The 21,772-nt window shown below is 41.4% G+C and overlaps 1 protein-coding gene across 1 annotated transcript in view; it reads left to right on the forward strand.

Moving 5' to 3' along the window:
- Nucleotides 1-21,772, forward strand: part of LOC126416141 (origin recognition complex subunit 5) — a 165,318-nt gene that overhangs the window by 135,081 nt on the left and 8,465 nt on the right. Inside the window, exons 7-8 of the mRNA XM_050083686.1 lie at nucleotides 8,513-8,643; nucleotides 8,780-9,134. Of these exons, the coding sequence (XP_049939643.1) occupies nucleotides 8,513-8,643; nucleotides 8,780-9,134 (486 nt within the window). The remainder of the gene's footprint in view (nucleotides 1-8,512; nucleotides 8,644-8,779; nucleotides 9,135-21,772) is intronic.

Genomic DNA, 21,772 nt, shown 5'->3' on the forward strand with positions numbered 1-21,772 from the left:
ACAACAACAACAACACTGAATATACACTGATGAGCCAAAACCTAATGACCACATGTTTAATAGTGTTCTGGTCCCCATCCAAACATAATACAGTAGTGATTTTGCTTTGCTTGGATTCTACAAGACCTTGATTGGTTTCCGAAGATACGTATCGCCAGATTTATACTAACAGGTCATGCAATTCCTGCATGTTATGGGACTTTGGTTTGTGGTTATCCATCCGGCGCCCTGTATGGTTCTAATGGGTACAGATCAGGGGCCTTCGCTGACCAAGACATCAATGTACGTTAACTATCGTGCTCCTCAAAACCTCTGTAGCACGAATCTGGCACTGTAACATTGGCATTTATCCTGCTGGACGATACCATTGCCATCGGAGAAGACTTCAGGTAGGAACTTATGCATTTGGTCAGCAACAATGTTCTTGTTGGATGTAAGTAATGAGGAGGAACTGAACAGAAATGGGGAGAAAAGAAATTTGTGGCACAACCTGACAAGAAGGGATTGGTTGGTAGGACACATTTTGAGACATCAAGAGCTCAACAATTTAGTATGGAGGGGGGGGGGGGAGATCGGAGATCATAGAGCGAGTCCAAGAGACGAATATAGTAAGCAGATTCAGAAAGATGTACTTTTCAGTAGTTACTCAGAGATCAAGAGGCTTGAAGAAGAATGCTGAAGATTAGATGGGTAGATCACATAACTAATGAGGAGGTATTGAATAAAATTGGGGAGAAGAGGAGTTTGTGGCACAACTTGACAAGAAGGAGGGACCGGTTGTTCTGAGACATCAAGGGATCACAAATTTAGCATTGGAGGGCAACATGGAGGGTAAAAATCGTAGAGGGAGACCAAGAGATGAATACACTAAGCAGATTCAGAAGGATGTAGGTTGCAGTAAGTACTGGGAGATGAAGAAGCTTGCACAGGATAGAGTATCATGGAGAGCTGCATCAAACCAGTCTCAGGGCTGAAGACAACAACAACAAGAACATCGTTCAGTTTCACCTGCCACCAATTTTCAAAATCCTCCAGAAGTATGGATCATGCAGAGAGGTCGCACAGTATAGTGCATGCTCCACCTTTGCCCCCTTCCATCTTTGCACCCTCCCCCTTACTAAGTTAATACACCCAAAACCCAACACAGTAGGCATCCTGTTGTGGAGGAGTGGTGTGGGGGTGGGGGTCGTCAAGTGCCTGCATGGTGGTAGCCCCCTGACCATGCAGGGATCGCATTGTGGATGCCAGAGTTGAAAATTCCCCATGTACGCTAAGGAATACGTGCCATCATGACTGGGGTACGAGGACTCCGTACAGTGGATTACAAACTAGGTAGCAGCTGCCGAGGCTGCGTGGTGCCCAGGGTGAGAGCCCCATTTTGGAGATAGTGGCACCATGGCAGATGAGCTGCAAATGAAATGTATGAGGTTATCTCCCACTGATGGCCATAGGTCCCCAGAAGTCTCTTTGGGAGGAAAGTCCTTATTTAATGCAGAGAGATACGACCCTAATATGTTCCCTTCCCTAGTTACAACATGGGAGGAACATAAGGCTAAGTGGCAAGCAGAGAAATACTCCCTGCAGTAGTTGGTTTGCCCAAAGACTGACAGAGATCCCTTCTTTGCCACAAAACCCTTATTCTATGTGGATAACTTAAAAGACGAGTTTGAGGAAATGTCAACCATCTCTAAAATGAAAAATGGGTCAGTTTTGATCAAAACAGCATCCCCTGTCCAGTGACAGGCACAGCTTGGCTGTAACAAGCTGGGTGACATACTGGTGACTGTCACTCCCCATAATAGTGTAAATATGGTTCAGGGCATCATTTTTCACTGAGGCCTGCTCCTACAATATAATGATAAGCCATGTGCAAATTTGAATGATGGGGTGTAAACTTTGTCCATCGTGTACATAGGAGGCCAAAGAACAATAGGGTTGCCACCAGTGCCTTCATCTTGGCATTTGAGGGTGATTAATTGCCCGAAATGGTCACGGTTATGGTATACCAATGTTATGTGAAACCTTGTGTTCTGCTACTCCTGTGCTGTGCTTCAAATATGTTTGAAATTTGGGCACATGTCTTCACGTTGCAAACCTAGCCCCATCTGTTGAGATTGTGGACATCACTGCATGTGAATGCTCCTTGCGCCCTTCTCCCCATCTGTGTTAACTGTGAAAGCACCATTCTCCCTGCTTGCCACATTGCGCCATTTTCTAGAAAGAAAAGAAAATACAATAGTTGTGGACAAACTAACTCATCAAGAAACCAAGAAGTAATATGAGCAGTTGCATCCAGCATGTACAGCAGTGTCATATGCTGCAGCTACAATGATGTCACCACTCTGGTGATGGTACTACTGCCTGTTACACTTCCTGCAACGGGCCCTAAGGACCACTTGACCAAGACTGCCCCACTGATGGTTGAGGGCTCTCCTCTTGCTGGTTCCCTCACATCCACTGTGGGATTGTTGGCCTCTCACCCTCTGGGTACATTGGTTCCCACCTCCCAGCCAGAGACAAATCACCTTCCTCCGACTTCTCTCGCCAAGAAAGAGTCCCTCAGGACACTTCTTTCCAAGACTTCTGCTGGTTTACAACTGGACACCATTCAGTGGCTGTTCGTAGAGCCTCACAATCATCACCATTAACTGAAACTGATTCAGAGAAATCCTCAGAATCATCCAAATCCTCTAAGGAGAGGAAAGATAAGTAGTAGTCCTCCAAGAAGGAGATTCTGGTGTCCCCCATCCCTCCAGATCCTCCCTGTACTCCTGTGGCTGAGGGGGAGATTCTGAGGCCCTGGGTCTCACCACACCTCCTTGGTCTGTTCATGGCCTATGGTATATGAACATTGTACCACCTGGCTGAGCTACGACATCTTATAAGCATTTTCTCTGCCTTTGGGGACTGATGACCTCAGATGTTAAGTCCCATAGTTCTTAGAGCCATTTGAACCTGCGTTTTGCATTGAAATTCAGGAGACTTGGTTTCCAGCAATGTGGACCCTGGCTCTTGGTGGATAACAGGGATATTATAAGAATCGTGCTGCCTATGACAAGATGCCAGGCAGAGTTAGAACATACGTTCTGAACACCCTATATAGTGAACTTATGCCTCTTAATACACCTTCAGAGTCTGTGGATGTTTGGATAAGGGCATTTCACGATATTACCATCTGCAATGTTTTCCTCTTTATCAATGGTGCAATGTCTCCGAACACTTTTCCTAATCTTGAGTGATATCAGTGCCCATAACCCTTTGTGGGGTGGAGCAAAGGCCACTGGCCATGGTAAAGACCTTCAAAATTTAGTGGCACAACTTGACTTTTGTCTCGCGAATACTGGTGACCCCACACACTTCAGTGTGGCAAATGGAACGTTCTTGACCATTGAACTTTCCATCTGCAGTGCTTGTCTTTGCCTGTCCATACACTGGAGAGTCCACGATAAACTGTGCGGTACTGGCCACTTCCCAATATTTCTGTCCCTCCCTCAGCATCACTCTTCTGAATGCCTGCCTAGATGGGCCCTCAACAGTGCTGACTGGAGTTCTTCCACATCTGCTGTTGCCCGTGGCTCCCCACTGCATGGAGATATCAATGAGACAGTTTAGAACACAACTACAGCCATTCTATCTATAGCTGATATAGGGATCCCCTGTTTCTTGGGCTTGCCCTGATGGAAGACAGTACCTCAGTGGTCATCAGAAATCAGATGCCATTAGAGATCATAGGCAGGCTCTCCAATGCCATAGGCGGCACCCATTGATAGAGCACCTCATTGCCTTTTCACGGCTCCTTGCCCGGGTGTGCCATCTAATAAAACGTTGGAAGTGGGAATGCTGGGAAAGGTATTTTTCAACCATTGGACCATGTACTTGTCCTTCACAGGTGTGGGCAAGGATAACACATACCAGACGCCTGCGGGTGTACCAGCTGTTAACTTGAATGGCAGTGTCTACACTGACCGAGACACTGTCGCCAAACATTTTGCTTTGCTTTATGCGTGAGCCCTAGCATCTGAGAAATATCAACCTGCATTTTGTGTTCTAAAACAGGTGGAGCAAAATCAATTGTCTTTTGCTACATGTCATGTTGAGCCACATAATTCTCCATTCAGTGAGTGGAAATTAGTCAGTGTCCTCACCCACTGCCCCAATACGGCCCCAGGCCTGGACTGCATCCACAACAAAATGATCAAACACCTGTCAGCAGACTGTCAAAGTCATACTCTTGCCATCTTTAACTGTGTCTGGAGCAAGGGCAAGTTCCCATCGCAATAGCAAAAAAGCATTATCATCGTAGTACTGAAACCGGTAAGCACCCTGTAGAGATGGGTAGTTATCACCTAATTAATCTCGCCAGTGTTCTCTGCAAGTTGCTTCAACACATGGTGAGCCAGTGGCTGTGTTGACTCTTTGAGTCTTGAGGTCTTCTGGCTCTGTCCCAGGGCGGTTTTCAGAAAGACCATTCCACTGCCGATAATATGCTTTACCTGGAGTCTGCCATCTGAACAGCTTTTGACTAGCATCAACACCTTATAGCCATCTTCTTCCAACTGCAAAAGGCTTATGACACCACATCCTTGTTAACTTACATAAGTGGAGTCCCCGGGGTCTCCTGATTTTTTTTCTTTTTTTTTTTTTTAAATCCAAAAAATATATTCTGGGTTTGAATAGGTGCTTCCCACAGTATCCCCCATAGCCTAGAGAATGGGGTCCTGCATGGCTCTATACTGAGTGTCCCTCTTTCTGGTAGCCATCAATGGTCTAGCAGCAGCTGTGGGGTCCTCAGCATCACTCTCCTTGTATCCTAACAACTTCTGTCTCTACTATTGCTCCTCTAGTATGGGTATCACTGAAAGTAGACTGCAAGGCATCGTACAAAAGGTGTGGTCATGGCCCCTCATCCATGGCTCTCGGTTTTCAGCTGCCAGACTCGTGTGATGCACCTCTGTCGACATCGCACCATTCACCCACAACCAGAACTTAATGTTTTAGAGACTTTTTGCTTTTTATGACTGGTCTTAGATGCTCGGTTGAGGGTGACTGGTCTTCGATCCTCAGTTGACGTGGGTTCCCCATCTTCAGTGGCTTAAGCAAAAGTGCTGGCTGCACCTTAATGCATTTCGCTGCCTAAGTAATGCCAGCTGGGGTGCAGATGACACTATCCTTCTTCAGCTTTACAAAGCCCTGATACAGTCCTATCTCGATTATGGGAGTTTGGCATATGGTTTGGCATCACGTTCAGCACTACAGTCATTTGCTTATACTCTCCGCGCCCCCCCCCACCCTCTCTCTCTCCGCGCCCCCCCCCTCTCTCTCTCCGCCCCCCCCCTCTCTCTCTCTCTCCGCCCCCCCCCCCCCCCCCCCCTCTCTCTCTCTCTCTCTCTCTCTCTCTCTCTCTCTCTCTCTCTCTCTCTCTCTCTCTCCGCCCCCCCCCTCTCTCTCTCTCTCTCTCTCTGCCCCCCCCCCTCTCTCTCTCTCTCTCTCTCTCTCTCTCTCTCTCTCTCTCTCTCTCTCTCTCTCCCTCTCTCTCTCTCGGCCCCCCCCTCTCTCTCTCTCTCCGCCCCCCCTCTCTCTCTCTCTCCGCCCCCTCTCTCTCTCTCTCTCTCTCTCCGCCCCCCCTCTCTCTCTCTCCGCCCCCCCCCTCTCTCTCTCTCTCTCTCCGCCCCCCCCTCTCTCTCTCTCTCTCCGCCCCCCCCTCTCTCTCTCTCTCCGCCCCCCCTCTCTCTCTCTCTCTCCGCCCCCCCCCTCTCTCTCTCTCTCTCTCCGCCCCCCCCTCTCTCTCTCTCTCCGTCCCCCCTCTCTCTCTCCGCCCCCCTCTCTCTCCGCCCCCCCCTCTCTCTCTCTCCGCCCCCCCCTCTCTCTCTCTCCGCCCCCCCTCTCTCTCTCTCCGCCCCCCCCTCTCTCTCTCCGCCCCCCCCTCTCTCTCTCTCCGCCCCCCCCTCTCTCTCTCCGCCTCCCCCCCCCCCTCTCTCTCTCTCTCTCCGCCTCCCCCCCCCCCTCTCTCTCTCTCTCTCTCTCTCTCTCTCTCCGCCTCCCCCCCCCTCTCTCTCTCTCTCTCTCTCTCTCTCTCTCTCTCTCTCTCCGCCTCCCCCCCCTCTCTCTCTCTCTCTCCCCGCCTCCCCCCCCCCTCTCTCTCTCTCTCTCCGCCTCCCCCTCTCTCTCTCTCTCTCTCTCTCTCCGCCTCCCCCTCCCCCTCCCCCTCCCCCTCTCTCTCTCTCTCCGCCCCCCCCCTCTCTCAATACTCTCTCAAGGTACCAGTATCTGTCCTTGAGAAAAAGGGATCTTGACATCACAGACAATAAAGTGATCCTGTAAGCGCCTCTTTTTTGTTAAATGAGATACAGAATCCTACAAATGAATTTATGATGAACTGTGCAATTCACAATGACAGTACTAGAAGTAAATATAATTTACATATCAAGTATGCTTCCCTATCTAAGGGTCAGAATGGACTTCTGCCCCCTAGTGCAAAAGTCTACAAGAGGTAGCCAGTGGACATCAGTTAGCAAATTGAAAATCTCCAGATGTTCAAAAAGATAAAAGAATACCTCATTAGCCACGTACTGAATTTGTCAGAATATCTACATTCAAGAATGTGAATTCCTCGTAAGTATAATTTTTGAATTAAACAGGTCTTGACTTTGCCACTATATAGACAGCTGGTATGGCTGGTCTAAAGTAACAGCTTTGTTTGAAGTACAGTAGAGTGTTGATTACCCAAAAGTCAGTCAACCAAACGTCTGCTCAACCGAACCGTTGTTCACAAATGCCGCTCCCCCTTGCTGTGGTCTAGTCTGTTGAGTCTTCAGCAGCCAGGGAAGAAGATTACGCTCTCAAAACCATTTACAGGGCTGACGAAACTAGGCTCAGTTGGAAAGCTTTGCCAAGGAAAAACTTGTGCTTCACATAGTGAATTAGCAGCACCTGGTCTTAAAATAAGCTAGGATCATATTGCTTCTTGGGCTAATGCTACTGGCAGCCACCAACTGCTTATGCTTGTCATTAGTAAATGCAAGAAACGGCGTTGTTCCAAACACATTAACATGTCTGCAATGCCTATTGTGTACAAATCACAAGAGAGAGCCTGGATAGATAGTATGATTTTCACTGAACGGTTTATGGAAGTTTTCGTACCCTCTGTAGAAGCTCATGAAAAGGGAGAAAAGATTACTGCCCCTTGACAATCCACCCACTCATCCATCGTGTAATATCTTAAACTAAAAGGATGAGTTCATTAAAGTGATTTTTCTTCCACTCGACATTACGTCCTTATTAAAGACCATGGATCAAGGCATATTGACACTGTCCGATGATATTGCAGAAAAAATTGTTACTCAAGTTATTGTTAGAAAGGAAGAGGAGGTAGAAAAAAATCTGTTAAGAAATAAATATTTTTTATAATTTGAAAGAGGGTCCTACATGATCTGAGCAGTAAGGGATAGTGTAAAGGAACAGAATTTGAAAAAAGCCTAAATTTTAGTTATGGCGAAAAGTTGTCAAAGTAATTGAAAACAATGAACAGAATGGTATGTCCAAAATGCTAAAAGAACTCAACTGCCATGGATGTGAAGATGATGATTAAGAGTGGATGAGTGTTGACAGTGCAAGTCCAAAGCATCAAATTGTGCAAGACATGAAATTGTAAAACTTGTTGGTAATAAAACTGGGTCCAGCATCTCATCAGCTAGTGTCCAGAAAATGAAAATACACTTGCAGCTTCTGAAGCTTTCACGTGTTTAGTTACTGTCTTGTGATGGTTTGATGCTCAAAATGAAAGTGACCAGTATCAGATATTATGTGTGGAAAAAAGCATATGACTTAGCCACTCGTAAGTGGGTAGGCCTGCATAGACAGACCAAAATTAAGAATTTTTGAAGCATTAATTCTATACACATGTACTGTACATGCAAAATGTGTACATATTACATATTTTGTGTTTGCAAGGCTATATTATGTACATTCCTACTGTACTTAACTGTGTAATAATAAGAGATTCACGTTGTTACAAATGTATGTGGTTTTTATTTGTAAACTGATAAATAAAAGTATAAAGTTTGATTATCTGATAAAACAACATTTTCCAAACCCATGTCGTCAAGTTAGTTAGGATAATCAATGCCCTACTGTATCTGGTGAAAACAAAAGTTGAACACTAGAAGAGGAGTTACAGTAGCTTTTGTTTTTCAAAGCAACTGTTTTTCTCCTGATACACTGTTACATATGGAAGTATTCTAGAAATAATTCTCATAGTTATCAGGTTGAATAAATTAGCAGTAATTTCTTGACCATATATTTAACAGATGTAGTCAGCAGTGGCTGCTTCCTCCTGTTAATGTATAATTTGATAGGATTTACAGAATGCGGTGTGTGAATAAAAGAATGAATGACTGAATCTATACCATTTTCTATTGTGAAGTGGAGACTGTTTTATTAGTGTGACAATATTAAGTGTACTGGTCTGTATGTAGGTTCAGTATTTTCTGAAATGTTTTGAATTGTGTTTTAGGTTAATTCAAATTTCTTCAAGCATTCACAGTCAATGGTCGCAGGCACTTCAGAAATGCACAAACTGTGGCAGGTAGTCATGCCCCACCTCAAAAGCAGCCTGGAATATCTCTATCAGAGAACTGCTATGTGGTAAAGTTCCTCCTCTATCAGACATTTTATTGCTATAGTATAAGTTAAACAATAATTCAAATGTAATAGTACATGTCCACATTAGCTCAAGTGAAAATGAAAACTCACATTACTGAAATAATTTACTGTTTTACAGGACAGAATATGAAAATGACTTCTCACTAGCAGGCAATGCAGCTGCCAATAGAGGACTTGGAAATCATGATCAGCTGTCTTCCCAGGAATTTGCCCTAAGTTTTGAGCTGCCATATTATACCAAATACTTCCTCATTGCTGCTTATTTGGCATCGTACATTCCCTCAAAACTGGATAAAGCTCTCTTTATGAAACGGAAAGATAAGAAGAAGAAAAAGAGAATCAACAGATCTAAAAATGACATTCTAAGTGATATGCTTTTAGGACCAAAACCATTCACAGTGGACAGACTGTTGGCTATATTTTATTCTATTGTTCAAGATGAGGTCAGCTTCACAGTAAATCTTTCTGTGCAGGTCGGTATTCTGTTAACTTATTTAGCCCTTTACTTACTAACAAATTGCTGTTACTAGTGTAAGTCATTTTCATTATTAAATAACTACACTAATGCAAGCAGTGTTAAAACAAAGGAAGAAAGGAAAATATGTTTCTTCATAGGCTTTATCATAAACAAACATAAGGTGATAAAAACCACCATTCGAGATCAATAGCTCCTTCATACAGCAGGATTGGGATTGGGGCTGTTCAGACTTTAAGAAGGAATGTCATCACAATAAAAAATATCTTGAAATGTATGAATTGAGTCAGTTTAAAAACTGCCAAATGTGCATTTATTTCTGTAGCTGCTAACAAAACATAAAAATTTTAATACCAAGGGATGCTACATGAATATTTTAAACTAAATTGCTTCAAAGAATCTTAAAAGAACAAGCTGACATAACCTGTGATGTATGATATAATGACTTCTGAATACTGAAGAAAATAGTTATTCCATTATCACCCAACTTAATCTGCAAGAAAAAAGTATATGAAAACAGCATGCACTGGGATTACATCAGAAAAAAAAAAAAAAAAAAAAAAAAAAAAAACTGTGTACAACAGATTTAGGCCACTGTCATTTCCGATTATCCTGTTTCAGTTTTGAATGGTTAACAGGAAGAATGAGTGCTGATAATTCTCTGTATTAGCTTGAATCTCACTAATTTTTACCTTCATGATCCTTACGTAGGAGGGATCTCAACTGTCTGCTTTATCATTCTTTGCCATTCAGCATCCTGTGGGTGCGATGTGGAGAGGCATGTAGTCAGCACACAGCCTGCGTAGTTGTTTTGCTGACTTTCCAGACCTTGGAGACCTACTTCTTATCCAAGTAGTTCCTCAGATAGCTTTATGAGCTGAAGGCACCCCGTACCAATTCTTCCACCAAGGAAAAATCATCAGCAGTCCTGGGAATAGAGCCTGAACCTCCACACGTCAGCTACCTACGCTGACCACTTGGCTACTGAGGTGGACTATTAGTTGACTTTGGTGAAGAGGAACTAAAATGAATCGGAAATTAGTAATGTCATCAAAATGATTGAAGTTCATTGAAAAATATCGCACCCTCTAGACTTAAAAGCAGAATATAATTATTTTTTTAAAAAATTAGTGTACCACATTTTTAAATTGGACTAAGAAGTATAGAATAATTTCTCTTAGCTCCATATAGATAGTCCTAAAAATCTGTAATTGTGATTTTTTTTTTTTTTAAAATAGCTGTGAAAGTATTTGTAAGATTTAAAATCAAAAAAGTAAAGAGTGTGCAATATATAATTGATACTTGAATAGTTCGTCTTCTTACTCTTACAAGTATTTACATAGGTATTAAAAATTCACAATCATAAATTTTTGGAACTACATGTAAGGGGTTAACAATCTCTATAGGTCTAGTAGAAATTATTTTCTAATTTTTAGTTCTGTTTAAAAACTTAATACATTAAAATTGATTTTTATTTAAATGATTACTAGTAGTAACGTTAAAGCCATTGAGGTGCTTCACGATCCTGGCATACAGCAATTATCAAGGAATCTAGATAATGTTTAAAAAAAGAGAGCTAGGACAGTAATTTATAACATATGCAGTATCACCCCCTTTTTGTAAAGGAGCTTCAAAGTTTCAAGTTTGAATCTGTCAGGGAAGACACACACTCATGGAAATGTTGAATGTATGTGCCAGAACTTTGCTTGGCTGATTACAGCATGTTTTGAACAGTGTACTAGAAACATTACCTCATTTTTAAAGAAGTGGTAGTTTTCTTATTTCAACTGCTGTTATGGGATTGTAATTAGATCTTATGGAACAATGGAAGGTTATTTCAGTATCTTTGTTCCCTTTTCTAAAGAACCATTCCTCCCTTTTTTCTCATCAACATTCAAAAATGCTTATTAAATATTTCTGCCACTATTTTTTTTCTTTTCTCCCTGCATTGCTATTTTCAATGTTTCTAAAAATGTGTTCAGTTCGAGTCTCACTCTTTATTTGCCTTATAGTATCACTAGATTTATTTATTTATTTTTGAACTTAAAAACTAACTTTAGGAAAGTCTTTGCACCAATGGTAATTCATGGCTTATTGATGAATTCTTTGGTTTGCACCCTGTAAATTCTTTCTTTGTAAAGTACTTTCAAATATTAATGCCACATGGTTACTGAACAAATTGTGCTTGGAACTAACACTGTTTTCATCATATACAGGCCTCCAATTTACATTTTAGAGATGTGATGTATTTTCCACATTAATGGTTTTTAGTAGTTTCCAATATAACATGGTCAGTGTCTCACCGATATTTGCACCATTGTTAGTGTGTTTTGTCCATCATGATGATAGAGAATTCAGAACTTCACTAACAATGCTATCAACAGTTTTTGTCTGGTCTATAAATATATTATCTATTAGTGTACTAGAATGTGAGTTATTCTGATGGGAAAATTGATTGCAGAACCCAGGGTATATGTGAGCATGAAATTTTCAAGGCCTGACCAGCCACTGATGTGTGTTAGAAAATTAATGTTGAAGTCCTCAAATACTATCACCACTCCCATATTTAAACATGCATGCTATGAGGTAGTTTTAATTGCTTCAAAAGGAAATGTCCTAAAGCCCCTTGTGCACTGTTACAGTTGATAAACAAAACTCGTTTATACCCAATTCTATGCCAAACAGTTTAAAATCTTGCTCAAGACAAGAACTGTGTGTGTGCGTGTGTGTCAGTTTGTGTGTGTGTCAGTTTGTATTACTTTTGATACTGTTCTTGAGATATATAGCAACACCATCTGTTTCTTTAGTTTTTCTACAAATGAAGTTGGAAAGTTCTAATTATTTGTCACTATTTCTTCTGTCCCAGAAGTGACACATTGCTCTGTGAAGCACAGAATATTGGCACAATCTGTCTTCTTCGTTATACATATTTACAAAATGTTCATTGAGATTATTACAAAGACCTCTAGTGTTTTGATGAATTGGCAGATTTTGATTTATAGCAGTTACAGTTTTCTCTTAAAAAGACCTTCATTGGTGATTTGTGCAGATTATCTGCATTAAGTTTTCTGACTAACCATTTGTCCAAAGTGGCCTTTATGTGTGTGCTGAAAGAGTTGTAAAATATTTCTTTACATGGCTGTACAGAGGGGGTGGTAAAATAGGCTGCCACCATGCATATAAGCGATGCAAAAACTGACAAGGGGAAATAAAGAAAGAAGACTGCTAAACATCTAAGTGGGAGAGGTACAATGATCTCCTATATGTCATGTTCCTTTCCCTCAGCCTGTGACTGTAAAGGCATGTTGTTGTCGTCTCAGTGCAATTTCTAGTAGGTCATTTCCTCCAAGTAACAATTACAGGAACTACTACTACTACTACTACTACTACTACTACTACTACTACAGAACAGACTTTTATCTATAACATGGTTTATGTGGCTGCAGTGTACTTGGTTCACTTAACTACTGCTACACAGCTCATTCATGTCTAATGATAGAGATATGCTGTTACTTATTATTATTATTATTATTATTATTATTAGTCATCCAAGGATCATCTTGCATAGATATAGGTATTATCAAGGTAATGCAATGCAGCTCAGTAGTGCCAAAGATAAAACACACAGAATATGAAACATGCATGGTGTGAGGATAGGACAGCTGATTCATGAGGACGGGACAGGTGGTTGACTGTGGCCTTAAGGAACCATCACAGTGGCCGGACAGAGCAACTTCATCCTTCCGAATATGACAGTGTCCTAACAGCTGCACTGTCTCATTTGGTTGGTTTCAGTTGTACAGTGTTCTTGATCTACACACAATTTGTTTCAGGTGACATGTAATAAAAGATATGGTATTGTTCTTTATTGCTGCATACACTAAGAATATGCACTGATGGATCCTGGACTGTATTGAGATGACGCTGTGACTCTTGCACCAACTCCAATCTGTTGAGATAGCAGATTCCATGCCCCAAACATGCAACTATGCTCCCCAGTCTGCCTGAAAATCTCTGTCATCATCCCCCAATTATGAGTGAGATTTTGAACTCAGGAAGATGATATGACATTACTATCATGCATTTTACACCTTGACACATGCTTTCCTTGTTAAAGCAGTAAACCATGATTACTAATTGAAGTGTGAGAGGGTGTTGTAGTTATCTTCTTTCATTACTACCCACTACTGTGGCCTCTAAGTAATCTTTAATTTTGTAGTATGTGTTACTTAGGAAGAATGTTTTATCTGCCTTTACACAGTCATTTTTAATAATCCTTTTCCTTTTCCTTTGCAGTCTATCATACAGTTTTATTCTCAGATAGAAAATGTTTTGGGGTTTTTGTTTGTTTTTCCTTGGAAAATATATTGTCCAAACTGGCTTTTGTTCCATGATTACGTGTAGAACTGCTAGTGAAATTTTTGGTAATTTTTTCACTGATAGTCTCCGCAGATCGGTAGATTTACTGACTTTGTGTAGTAAGGATGCCCAGTTTTTATATGCCTATTTGCAGTGAACCCAATTACTACTTTTAATCATTATTTTTACAGCCTTTTCCTGCAGTTTAAATCTGTGTGGTTCATGTAATGTTAAAACAACAGCTGCTTCCTCAAACTGGGGGGCTATCAGGTACGGAGTCCCACAGGGTTCGGTCTTAGGTCCTTTACTGTTCTTGATATACATTAATGACTTACCATTCCACATTGATGAAGATGCAAAGTTAGTTCTTTTTGCTGATGATACAAGTATAGTAATAACATCCAAGAACTAAGTGATGTAATTGTAAATGATGTTTTTCACAAAATTATTAAGTGGTTCTCAGTAAACGGACTCTCTTTAAATTTTGATAAAACACAGTATATACAGTTCCATACAGTAAATGGCACAACTCCAGTAATAAATATAGACTTTGAACAGAAGTCTGTAGCTAAGGTAGAATTTTCAAAATTTTTAGCTGTGGCCATTGATGAGAGGTTAAACTGGAAGCAACACATTGATGGTCTGCTGAAACGCTACGTATTCTATTAGGGTTATTGCAAATTTTAGTGATAAGAATCTCAGTAAGTGTCATATTCATGATCTATGGAACAAGTATTAATCTAATCTAATCTCATTTTGTGTCTTACCTCTCCAGAAAGGAATCTTATAGCTAAGAATTAAGTGCACATATGCATAGTATGTCACCACAAGACAAGTGCTGTTACAAACTGATGCTGAAAACCTAAGAGCAAAATATGCTGATGACTTTTTTCGCCATTATCTTTGTGTGCTCAGTCCATGTTAGCTGACACTCATTGTTCATCCATAAAACTGTGTGCTTGTAACACAATCTACAGTTTTTTTTATCTAGGCTTAATGTGACATAGTTGTTTCCTCACATTGCGCTGAAATGTGTACTTTTTTTAAATCTTCAATGTTAATTTCTTACGTACTACACAATCATAAATATCCTTGAGTGTTTCGTTTGCTTCCTCTGGTATAAGATTTGATGTTTCATGAGTGACTGATGCATTTGTCATCTGTGAAAAGAACTTCTTGCCTATGTCTTACACTGTCTTGAAAGTCATTATATATATATATATATATATATATATATATATATATATATATATATATATATAAAATAGAGGGAAACATTCCACGTAGGAAAAATATATCTAAAAACAAAGTTGATGTGACTCACCAAATGAAAGTGCTGGCAGGTCGACAGACACACAAACATACACACAAACACAAAATTCAAGCTTTCGCAACAAACTGTTGCCTCATCAGGAAAGAGGGAAGGAGAGGGAAAGACGAAAGGATGTGGGTTTTAAGGGAGAGGGTAAGGAGTCATTCCAGTCCCGGGAGCGGAAAGACCTACCTTAGGGGGAAAAAAGGACGGGTATACACTCACACACTCACACACACACACACACTCACACACACACACACACACACACACACACACACACACACACACACATCCATCCACACGTATACAGACACAAGCAAACATATTTAAAGACAAAGAGTTTGGGCAGAGATGTCAGTCGAGGCGGAAGTGCAGAGGCAAAGATGATGTTGAATGACAGGTGAGATATGAGTGGCGACAACTTGAAATTAGCGGAGATTGAGGCCTGGTGGGTAACGGGAAGAGAGGATATATTGAAGAGCAAGTTCCCATCTCCGGAGTTCGGATAGATTGGTGTTGGTGGGAAGTATCCAGATAACCCGAACGGTGTAACACTGTGCCAAGATGTGCTGGCCGTGCACCAAGGCATGTTTAGCCACAGGGTGATCCTCATTACCAACAAACACTGTCTGCCTGTGTCCATTCATGCGAATGGACAGTTTGTTGCTGGTCATTCCCACATAGAATGCATCACAGTGTAGGCAGTCCCGGAAAGTATCCTGTCACAAGTGGGGCACTTACGTGGTTCTTCTGTGGGGGATTCTGGGTTTGAGGGGATGAGGAAGTGGCTCTGGTTATTTGCTTCTGTACCAGGTCGGGAGGGTAGTTGCGGGATGCGAAAGCTGTTGTCAGGTTGTTGGTGTAATGGTTCAGGGATTCCGGACTGGAGCAGATTCGTTTGCCACGAAGACCTAGGCTGTAGGGAAGGGGGAGCCACATGTGAAAGCACCCACGTGATTTACCAACTGACCTGCCTACACTGTGATGCATTCTATGTGGGAATGATCAGCAACAAACTGTCCATTCGCATGAATGGACACAGGCAGACAGTGTTTGTTGGTAATGAGGATCACCTTGTGGCTAAACATGCCTTGGTGCACGGCCAGCACATCTTGGCACAGTGTTACACTGTCCGGGTTACCTGGATACTTCCCACCAACACCAACCTATCCGATCTCCGGAGATGGGAACTTGCTCTTCAATATATCCTCTCTTCCCGTTACCCACCAGGCCTCAATCTCTGCTAATTTCAAGTTGCCACCACTCATACCTCACCTCTCATTCAACATCATCTTTGCCTCTGCACTTCCGCCTCGACTGGCATCTCTGCCCAAACTCTTTGTCTTTAAATATGTCTGCTTGTGCCTGTATATGTGTGGATGGATATGTGTGTGTGTGCGCGAGTGTATACCCGTCCTTTTTTCCCCCTAAGGTAAGTCTTTCCGCTCCCGGGATTGGAATGACTCCTTACCCTCTCCCTTAAAACCCACAACCTTTCGTCTTTCCCTCTCCTTCCCTCTTTCCTGATGAGGCAACAGTTTGTTGCGAAAGCTTGAATTTTGTGTGTATGTATGTGTCTGTTTGTGTTTCTATCGACCTGCCAGCGCTTTCGTATGGTAAGTCCCATCATCTTGTGTGTGTGTGTGTGTGTGTGTGTGTGTGTGTGTCTATATATATATATATATATATATATATATATATATATATATATATATATATATATATATATATATATATATATATATATATATATATATATATATATATATACAGATAAAGAATCAAATTGTACCCCATATACTACCTTGAGGAACACCTAAGTTTGTGTGTTTCTTATCTGGCAATTGTTTTAGTAAAAATTTATCGTCAGCGGAAATGTGAACTTTCTCTGCCTTTTGCATCCTGTTTTACCACCTGTTCCTATTCCTCTTATACCTAGCACTTCTAGCTTGTTTAGTATTTTTTACTCAACAACGTCAAAAGCTTTGGACAAGTCTAAGATAATGCCTGTAACACAGTCATCCTTGTCAGAAGCTGAAAGTATCACACATCTGAACTCTGTAATGGCTGACACTGTACTTGTCCCTCTTCAGGTGGTATTTTTTTCCAGTAACTCATTATTATCTCTTTCATAATTGGATCCGTTATTTCCAAGAATGAAGGCAGTAGTGAAACTGGCTTGTAGTTTCTGGTGCTTTCCGCATTACCTTTCTTCAGTAAGGGCACAAGTTACACACGTTTTAAGTACTCTAGGAAAATACCTGAACTAAATGACTCATTTTTTATTTATTTAATGCAGCTTGTATGCTATCTATGCATGGGTTCAGAACAGCAACAAGGACCTCATCTGTGTCTGCTGAGTTCTTATTTTTTAATTGTTATACTGTCTTCCTGACTTCAAGCTCAGTCATGGGAAACATCATCTTTGTGCTTGCTTGCTATGTAAGTTGTCATGGTGCTACATGTTTTTAGGGGTTTTTTGCTGTAGCTGCGTTCAGCAAAGATTCTTTTGTAGGCCTGCAATTTTGTGGGTTTTACCCAAGCCTATCTTTAGATTTATTGTTTGACAGTAATTATCTGAAAGGCTGAGATCTCTTATAAATACTTTACAATTTTCCCCTGCAGATACCTAAAGAACATGGTCTAAAACTGATGCTGAACTTTTTGGTATTTTTGGAGCAGTGTTTACTTTGTGTTTACCATTTGTGCCACACCAAAAGTGCTCAGTATGTCTAGGAAGTTATTACTAACTTCTTCTTCAACACCTGTGTTAATATTCATGTGTCCACATATATATTTTGGGACCTGGGATTCCTTCCAGGGCTTCAGTTAGTTTACTTCATTACATAGGTCAATGAACACATGCTGAAGCAAATACGCTATTTCACTGAATGAATGCTTTTGATTTGCACTGATGTATGCTGACTGCGGACTGGAGTGAGATGGGCCAAGCAAAAAAGTTGGAGATGATATATAATTTACTTGCCCCTCCTTACACTACTTTAGCTGATTCCAAGTCTCTGTGTGATCTGCTGTGTCAGTAAACAAGAATGTAACAATACACCTTCAACACTTGATTTTAATACTGCAGGAGTTGTTAGTCAGTGTGCTATAGACAGCTGTAATCTTCAGCAAAGCAGAATATTCACAAATATAAAACAGACATTTTCTCAATTCTTCTTCTTCTTCTTCTTCTTCTTCTTCTGTTTTTCATAGAAACCTGTAGAGTCCTGTATTTTCTTCCTGAGTGGCAGTCACTCCTCAATATCTTGCGGAGTAATATGGAGCTTATACCTCTCCCTTTCAACCTCTTTGCACCATGTATTATCCATTTGTAGTTTATCAAAGTAAGTGAACAGTCTTTTCGTCAGTCTGTTGGGATTCATCCTTTGGATCTGGCCATAGAAAACTAGTCTTCTTTTTTAATCAAGTCTGTAATGTTCTCAATATGTGTATAAGTTCACAATTATGTATCAAGTGATTCTGGGCAGTAGTGTGTAAGTTTAGCATTTATGGATGTTGATTTCTTATTATACAGGGTGGAGAAAAATTGTCACGAAATTTTAACCCTGTATAGCTGATGTCAGTAGAAACCAAAATTACTAATATTGTGTAGGTCAACAACGCACAAGTTTTAAACCGCAGAAACTTGGTGCCTCATGCTCTGATTGGCCATGGGATTACCCTGCCGCCATATGCTCTGGACAACGCGTGACCACAAATGCCTGCCAGAGATCGCACTCAGTGGTAACGTACCAGCCTTCCACTCTGTGGGCAAATCCGCCGGGGTCCTGACACATCCGCTCTAGGCTCATGATAAGATGTACCGGCAACATACCCATCAACAGCTGTTAGTTCACATACAGAAAGTGTTTTACCAATTGTGTCGGCCATGAAAAGGCCTTTCTTGTAGCTATAACATGGTTTACTTAAAGTGGGTGCTCGAATTGGTGACCTGAGTAGCATTGAACAGTGTTTTGCCAAACTCTTTCAAAGATTCCTGCCATTGCCCTGATGTGATTGGCGGCATGTTGAATGCGATTCATTAATTCCTCTTCATTTCTAGGTGGTTCATGTCTGGGTGGGTGAACTACTATCTTGAAGAATCCCCACAGAAAAATGTCCGGTGGTGTGAGGTCTGGTGGTCACAGGGGCCTTGTCCTATGAGCATGTCTGTCAATTACCCAGCCATTGAAGAGTTCATTTAAATATCCATGCACAGCACAACTGTTATGTGTGGGCGTCCCATCATGCTGCAACCACATGTATAGCTGTATATCCAAGGGAACATCTTTCAGCAGGCCGGGTACAGTTTCTTGAAAAAAGTGGAGGTAGACAGACCGGCCCAATCAGATGGTCACCCACAATGCCTGCCCAAATGTTGAACGTAAATGGTTCCCGGTGTCCGTGGACATACATGACGCGAGGATTTCCCCTTGCCCAGTAATGAAGGTTTCGAGTGTTGTATAGGCCACTCCAGTGGAAGGTGCACTTGTCAGTAAACAACACAATGGTGGGAAAGTCGGGATCTTGCAAAAACCACCGGCAAAACCCTAGCCTATGTTCGCGTAGTCCGCCAGAGGATTTAGGTCTTGGACAGGGTGGAAATTAAATGGATGCTGGCTGTCACCCCTCAAAATCTCCCAGACTAACCAATGAGTAACCCCCATGTCATGTCCAACCGCTCGAGTACTTGTCGTAGGTGCTTCCTCGAAGCACTCGAGAACACTCTCTTCAAATGCAGCGTCCAGTTGTGTTCCATCACCACCATGATATCCCACTAACAAGCCTGTTTCGCCAAGTCACGGGTGAATTGCTGTTAACATTTGCAGGTCTGGGTAGCGTCTTGCTGGGTACCGTTCCTCATACAACTGTCAAGCTTCATGTGCATTACCATCAGCTAGTCTATAAACAAAAACCATATCTCATTTTTCCTCAAATGAATACTGTGCCGCCATGTGTACTGTATGACTAAATCGCAAGTGATGTGTGTGTGCTCCAAAGCAAAGCTTACGTGCGAACGCCTCTGACATGAGGTGGACGCAAACAGCAAGACCCATTCGACACATGCGCGTATCACGTTGGGGCAGTGATTGGGCGAGGGATGTTTGTATGTGTGGACCGACAACCATAGTGCTACCTGTCAACCGACAAATGGCAAGAAGGTCATCCCATGGCCAATCGGAGTGTGTGAGTTTTAAAAATGGTACGTTGTCGACTTACATAACATTAGTAATTTTGGTTCCTACTGGCATTAGCTATTCGGGATTAAAATTTCTTGACACAATTTTTCTCCACTCTGTATACATCCTTACTGAAATAGTATGCTGTTTTCATCTTAACTGTTGCTTTAATGGCTCCTTTCTCCAAAATGTCATGTTAAATTACTTCTTCTAGATATTTGAACTTGCTAGCCCTCCCAATTTTTTCACACTGTATTTAGTTTTCATTGTGTTTGATGCTGCCTTGATGTTTGTCATAAATTTGGTTTTTCTCAGAGGACATTTGTAAGCTTGCTTTCACCTGCTGTTCCTTTTTCACCCATTGCTTTATTGTTTTTTCAAGTTGTGGATTGTTTGTTTGATTTCAGAACACATTATAAGTATTTAAATGATGAACCACACAAATTCACATGTTTTGAAAAGTGTCTATTTGATTCTATGTGTCAAATAAATTTTGTTAGCGGTTTGCATGTTCTATGGATCGTGATTGGGAATCTCACAGAATATGGAATAAGTGAGTTAACATGCAAACAGTGGAAAATATGAAGTGGAATAACAACAATATTAAAAGGATAGATTGCTACTAATCACATGGAGCAGCTGTTAAGTGGCAAACCCACACACTGAAAAAGTACTGGAAACATTGCCAGTCGTACAAATTACAGTGACATTTTTGGCAACGTGGCTGCCCACTGTTGCCCAGCAGTGTTTGTAGCATTAAATTTCTGGGCCAGAAGAGTTTATATGGGTGACACTGTGGCTGCGAAATATGAGATGAGAGTGAGTGTGGCTCTTCCGCATCTAAATTCCATAAGGGAAAAAATTAGTAAGAAAGAGAAATCACACTTTATGAAAGTGAACAGTTTCCGATACTTTAACTGATGAACTGATGCTGGATGCATAACTTTTCCACAATGCTGAAACATAATTTTGAATATATTGTTTGAAAGTAATTCATCCAAAAATTCGAACTATGGACCTTGCAAATGGTGAGGAGGCTTGCCTACCTCAGTGATGCAAATAGCCGTACCATAGTTGCAACCACAACGGATGGATGCCTCTAGAGAGACCAGACAAACATGTGGTTCCTGGAGAGGGGCAGCAGCCTTTTCAGTAGTTGCAGGGGCAACAGCCTGGATGATTGACTGATCTGGCCTAATAACTGCAATCAAAATGATCTTGCTGTGCTGCTACTGTGAATGACTGAAAGTGAGGGGAAACTACAACTGTAATTTTTCCTCGAGGGCATGTAGCTCTTCTGCATCGTTAAATTATAATGGTTAAATAATGATGGTATCTTCTTGGATAAAATATTCTGGAGGTAAATAGTCCCCCATTTGGATTTCTGGGGGGATGTCATTCTCAGGAGAAACAAAAGTGGTGTTCTATGGATCGGCGCATGGAATGTCACCCTTAATCGGGCAGGTAAGTTAGAAAATTTAAAAGGGAGTTAGTGAAGTTCAGTGGCAGGAGAAACTGGACTTCTGGTTAGGTGAATATAGGGTTATAAACACAAAATCAAAGAGGGGTAACGCAAGAGCAGGTTTAATACTGAATAAAAAAGAAAAAATAGGATCATGGATAAGCTAATATGAACAGCATAAAGAATGCACTAATGTAGCCAAGATAGACATGAAGCTCACACCCACCAGAGTAGTAAAAGTTTATCTGCCAACTAGCTCTGCAGATGAAGAGATTGAAGTGATGTATGATGAGATAAAAGAAGTTAATCAGACAGTT

Source organism: Schistocerca serialis, chromosome 8 (assembly GCF_023864345.2).
Source record: "Schistocerca serialis cubense isolate TAMUIC-IGC-003099 chromosome 8, iqSchSeri2.2, whole genome shotgun sequence".
Taxonomy (NCBI): domain Eukaryota; kingdom Metazoa; phylum Arthropoda; class Insecta; order Orthoptera; family Acrididae; genus Schistocerca; species Schistocerca serialis.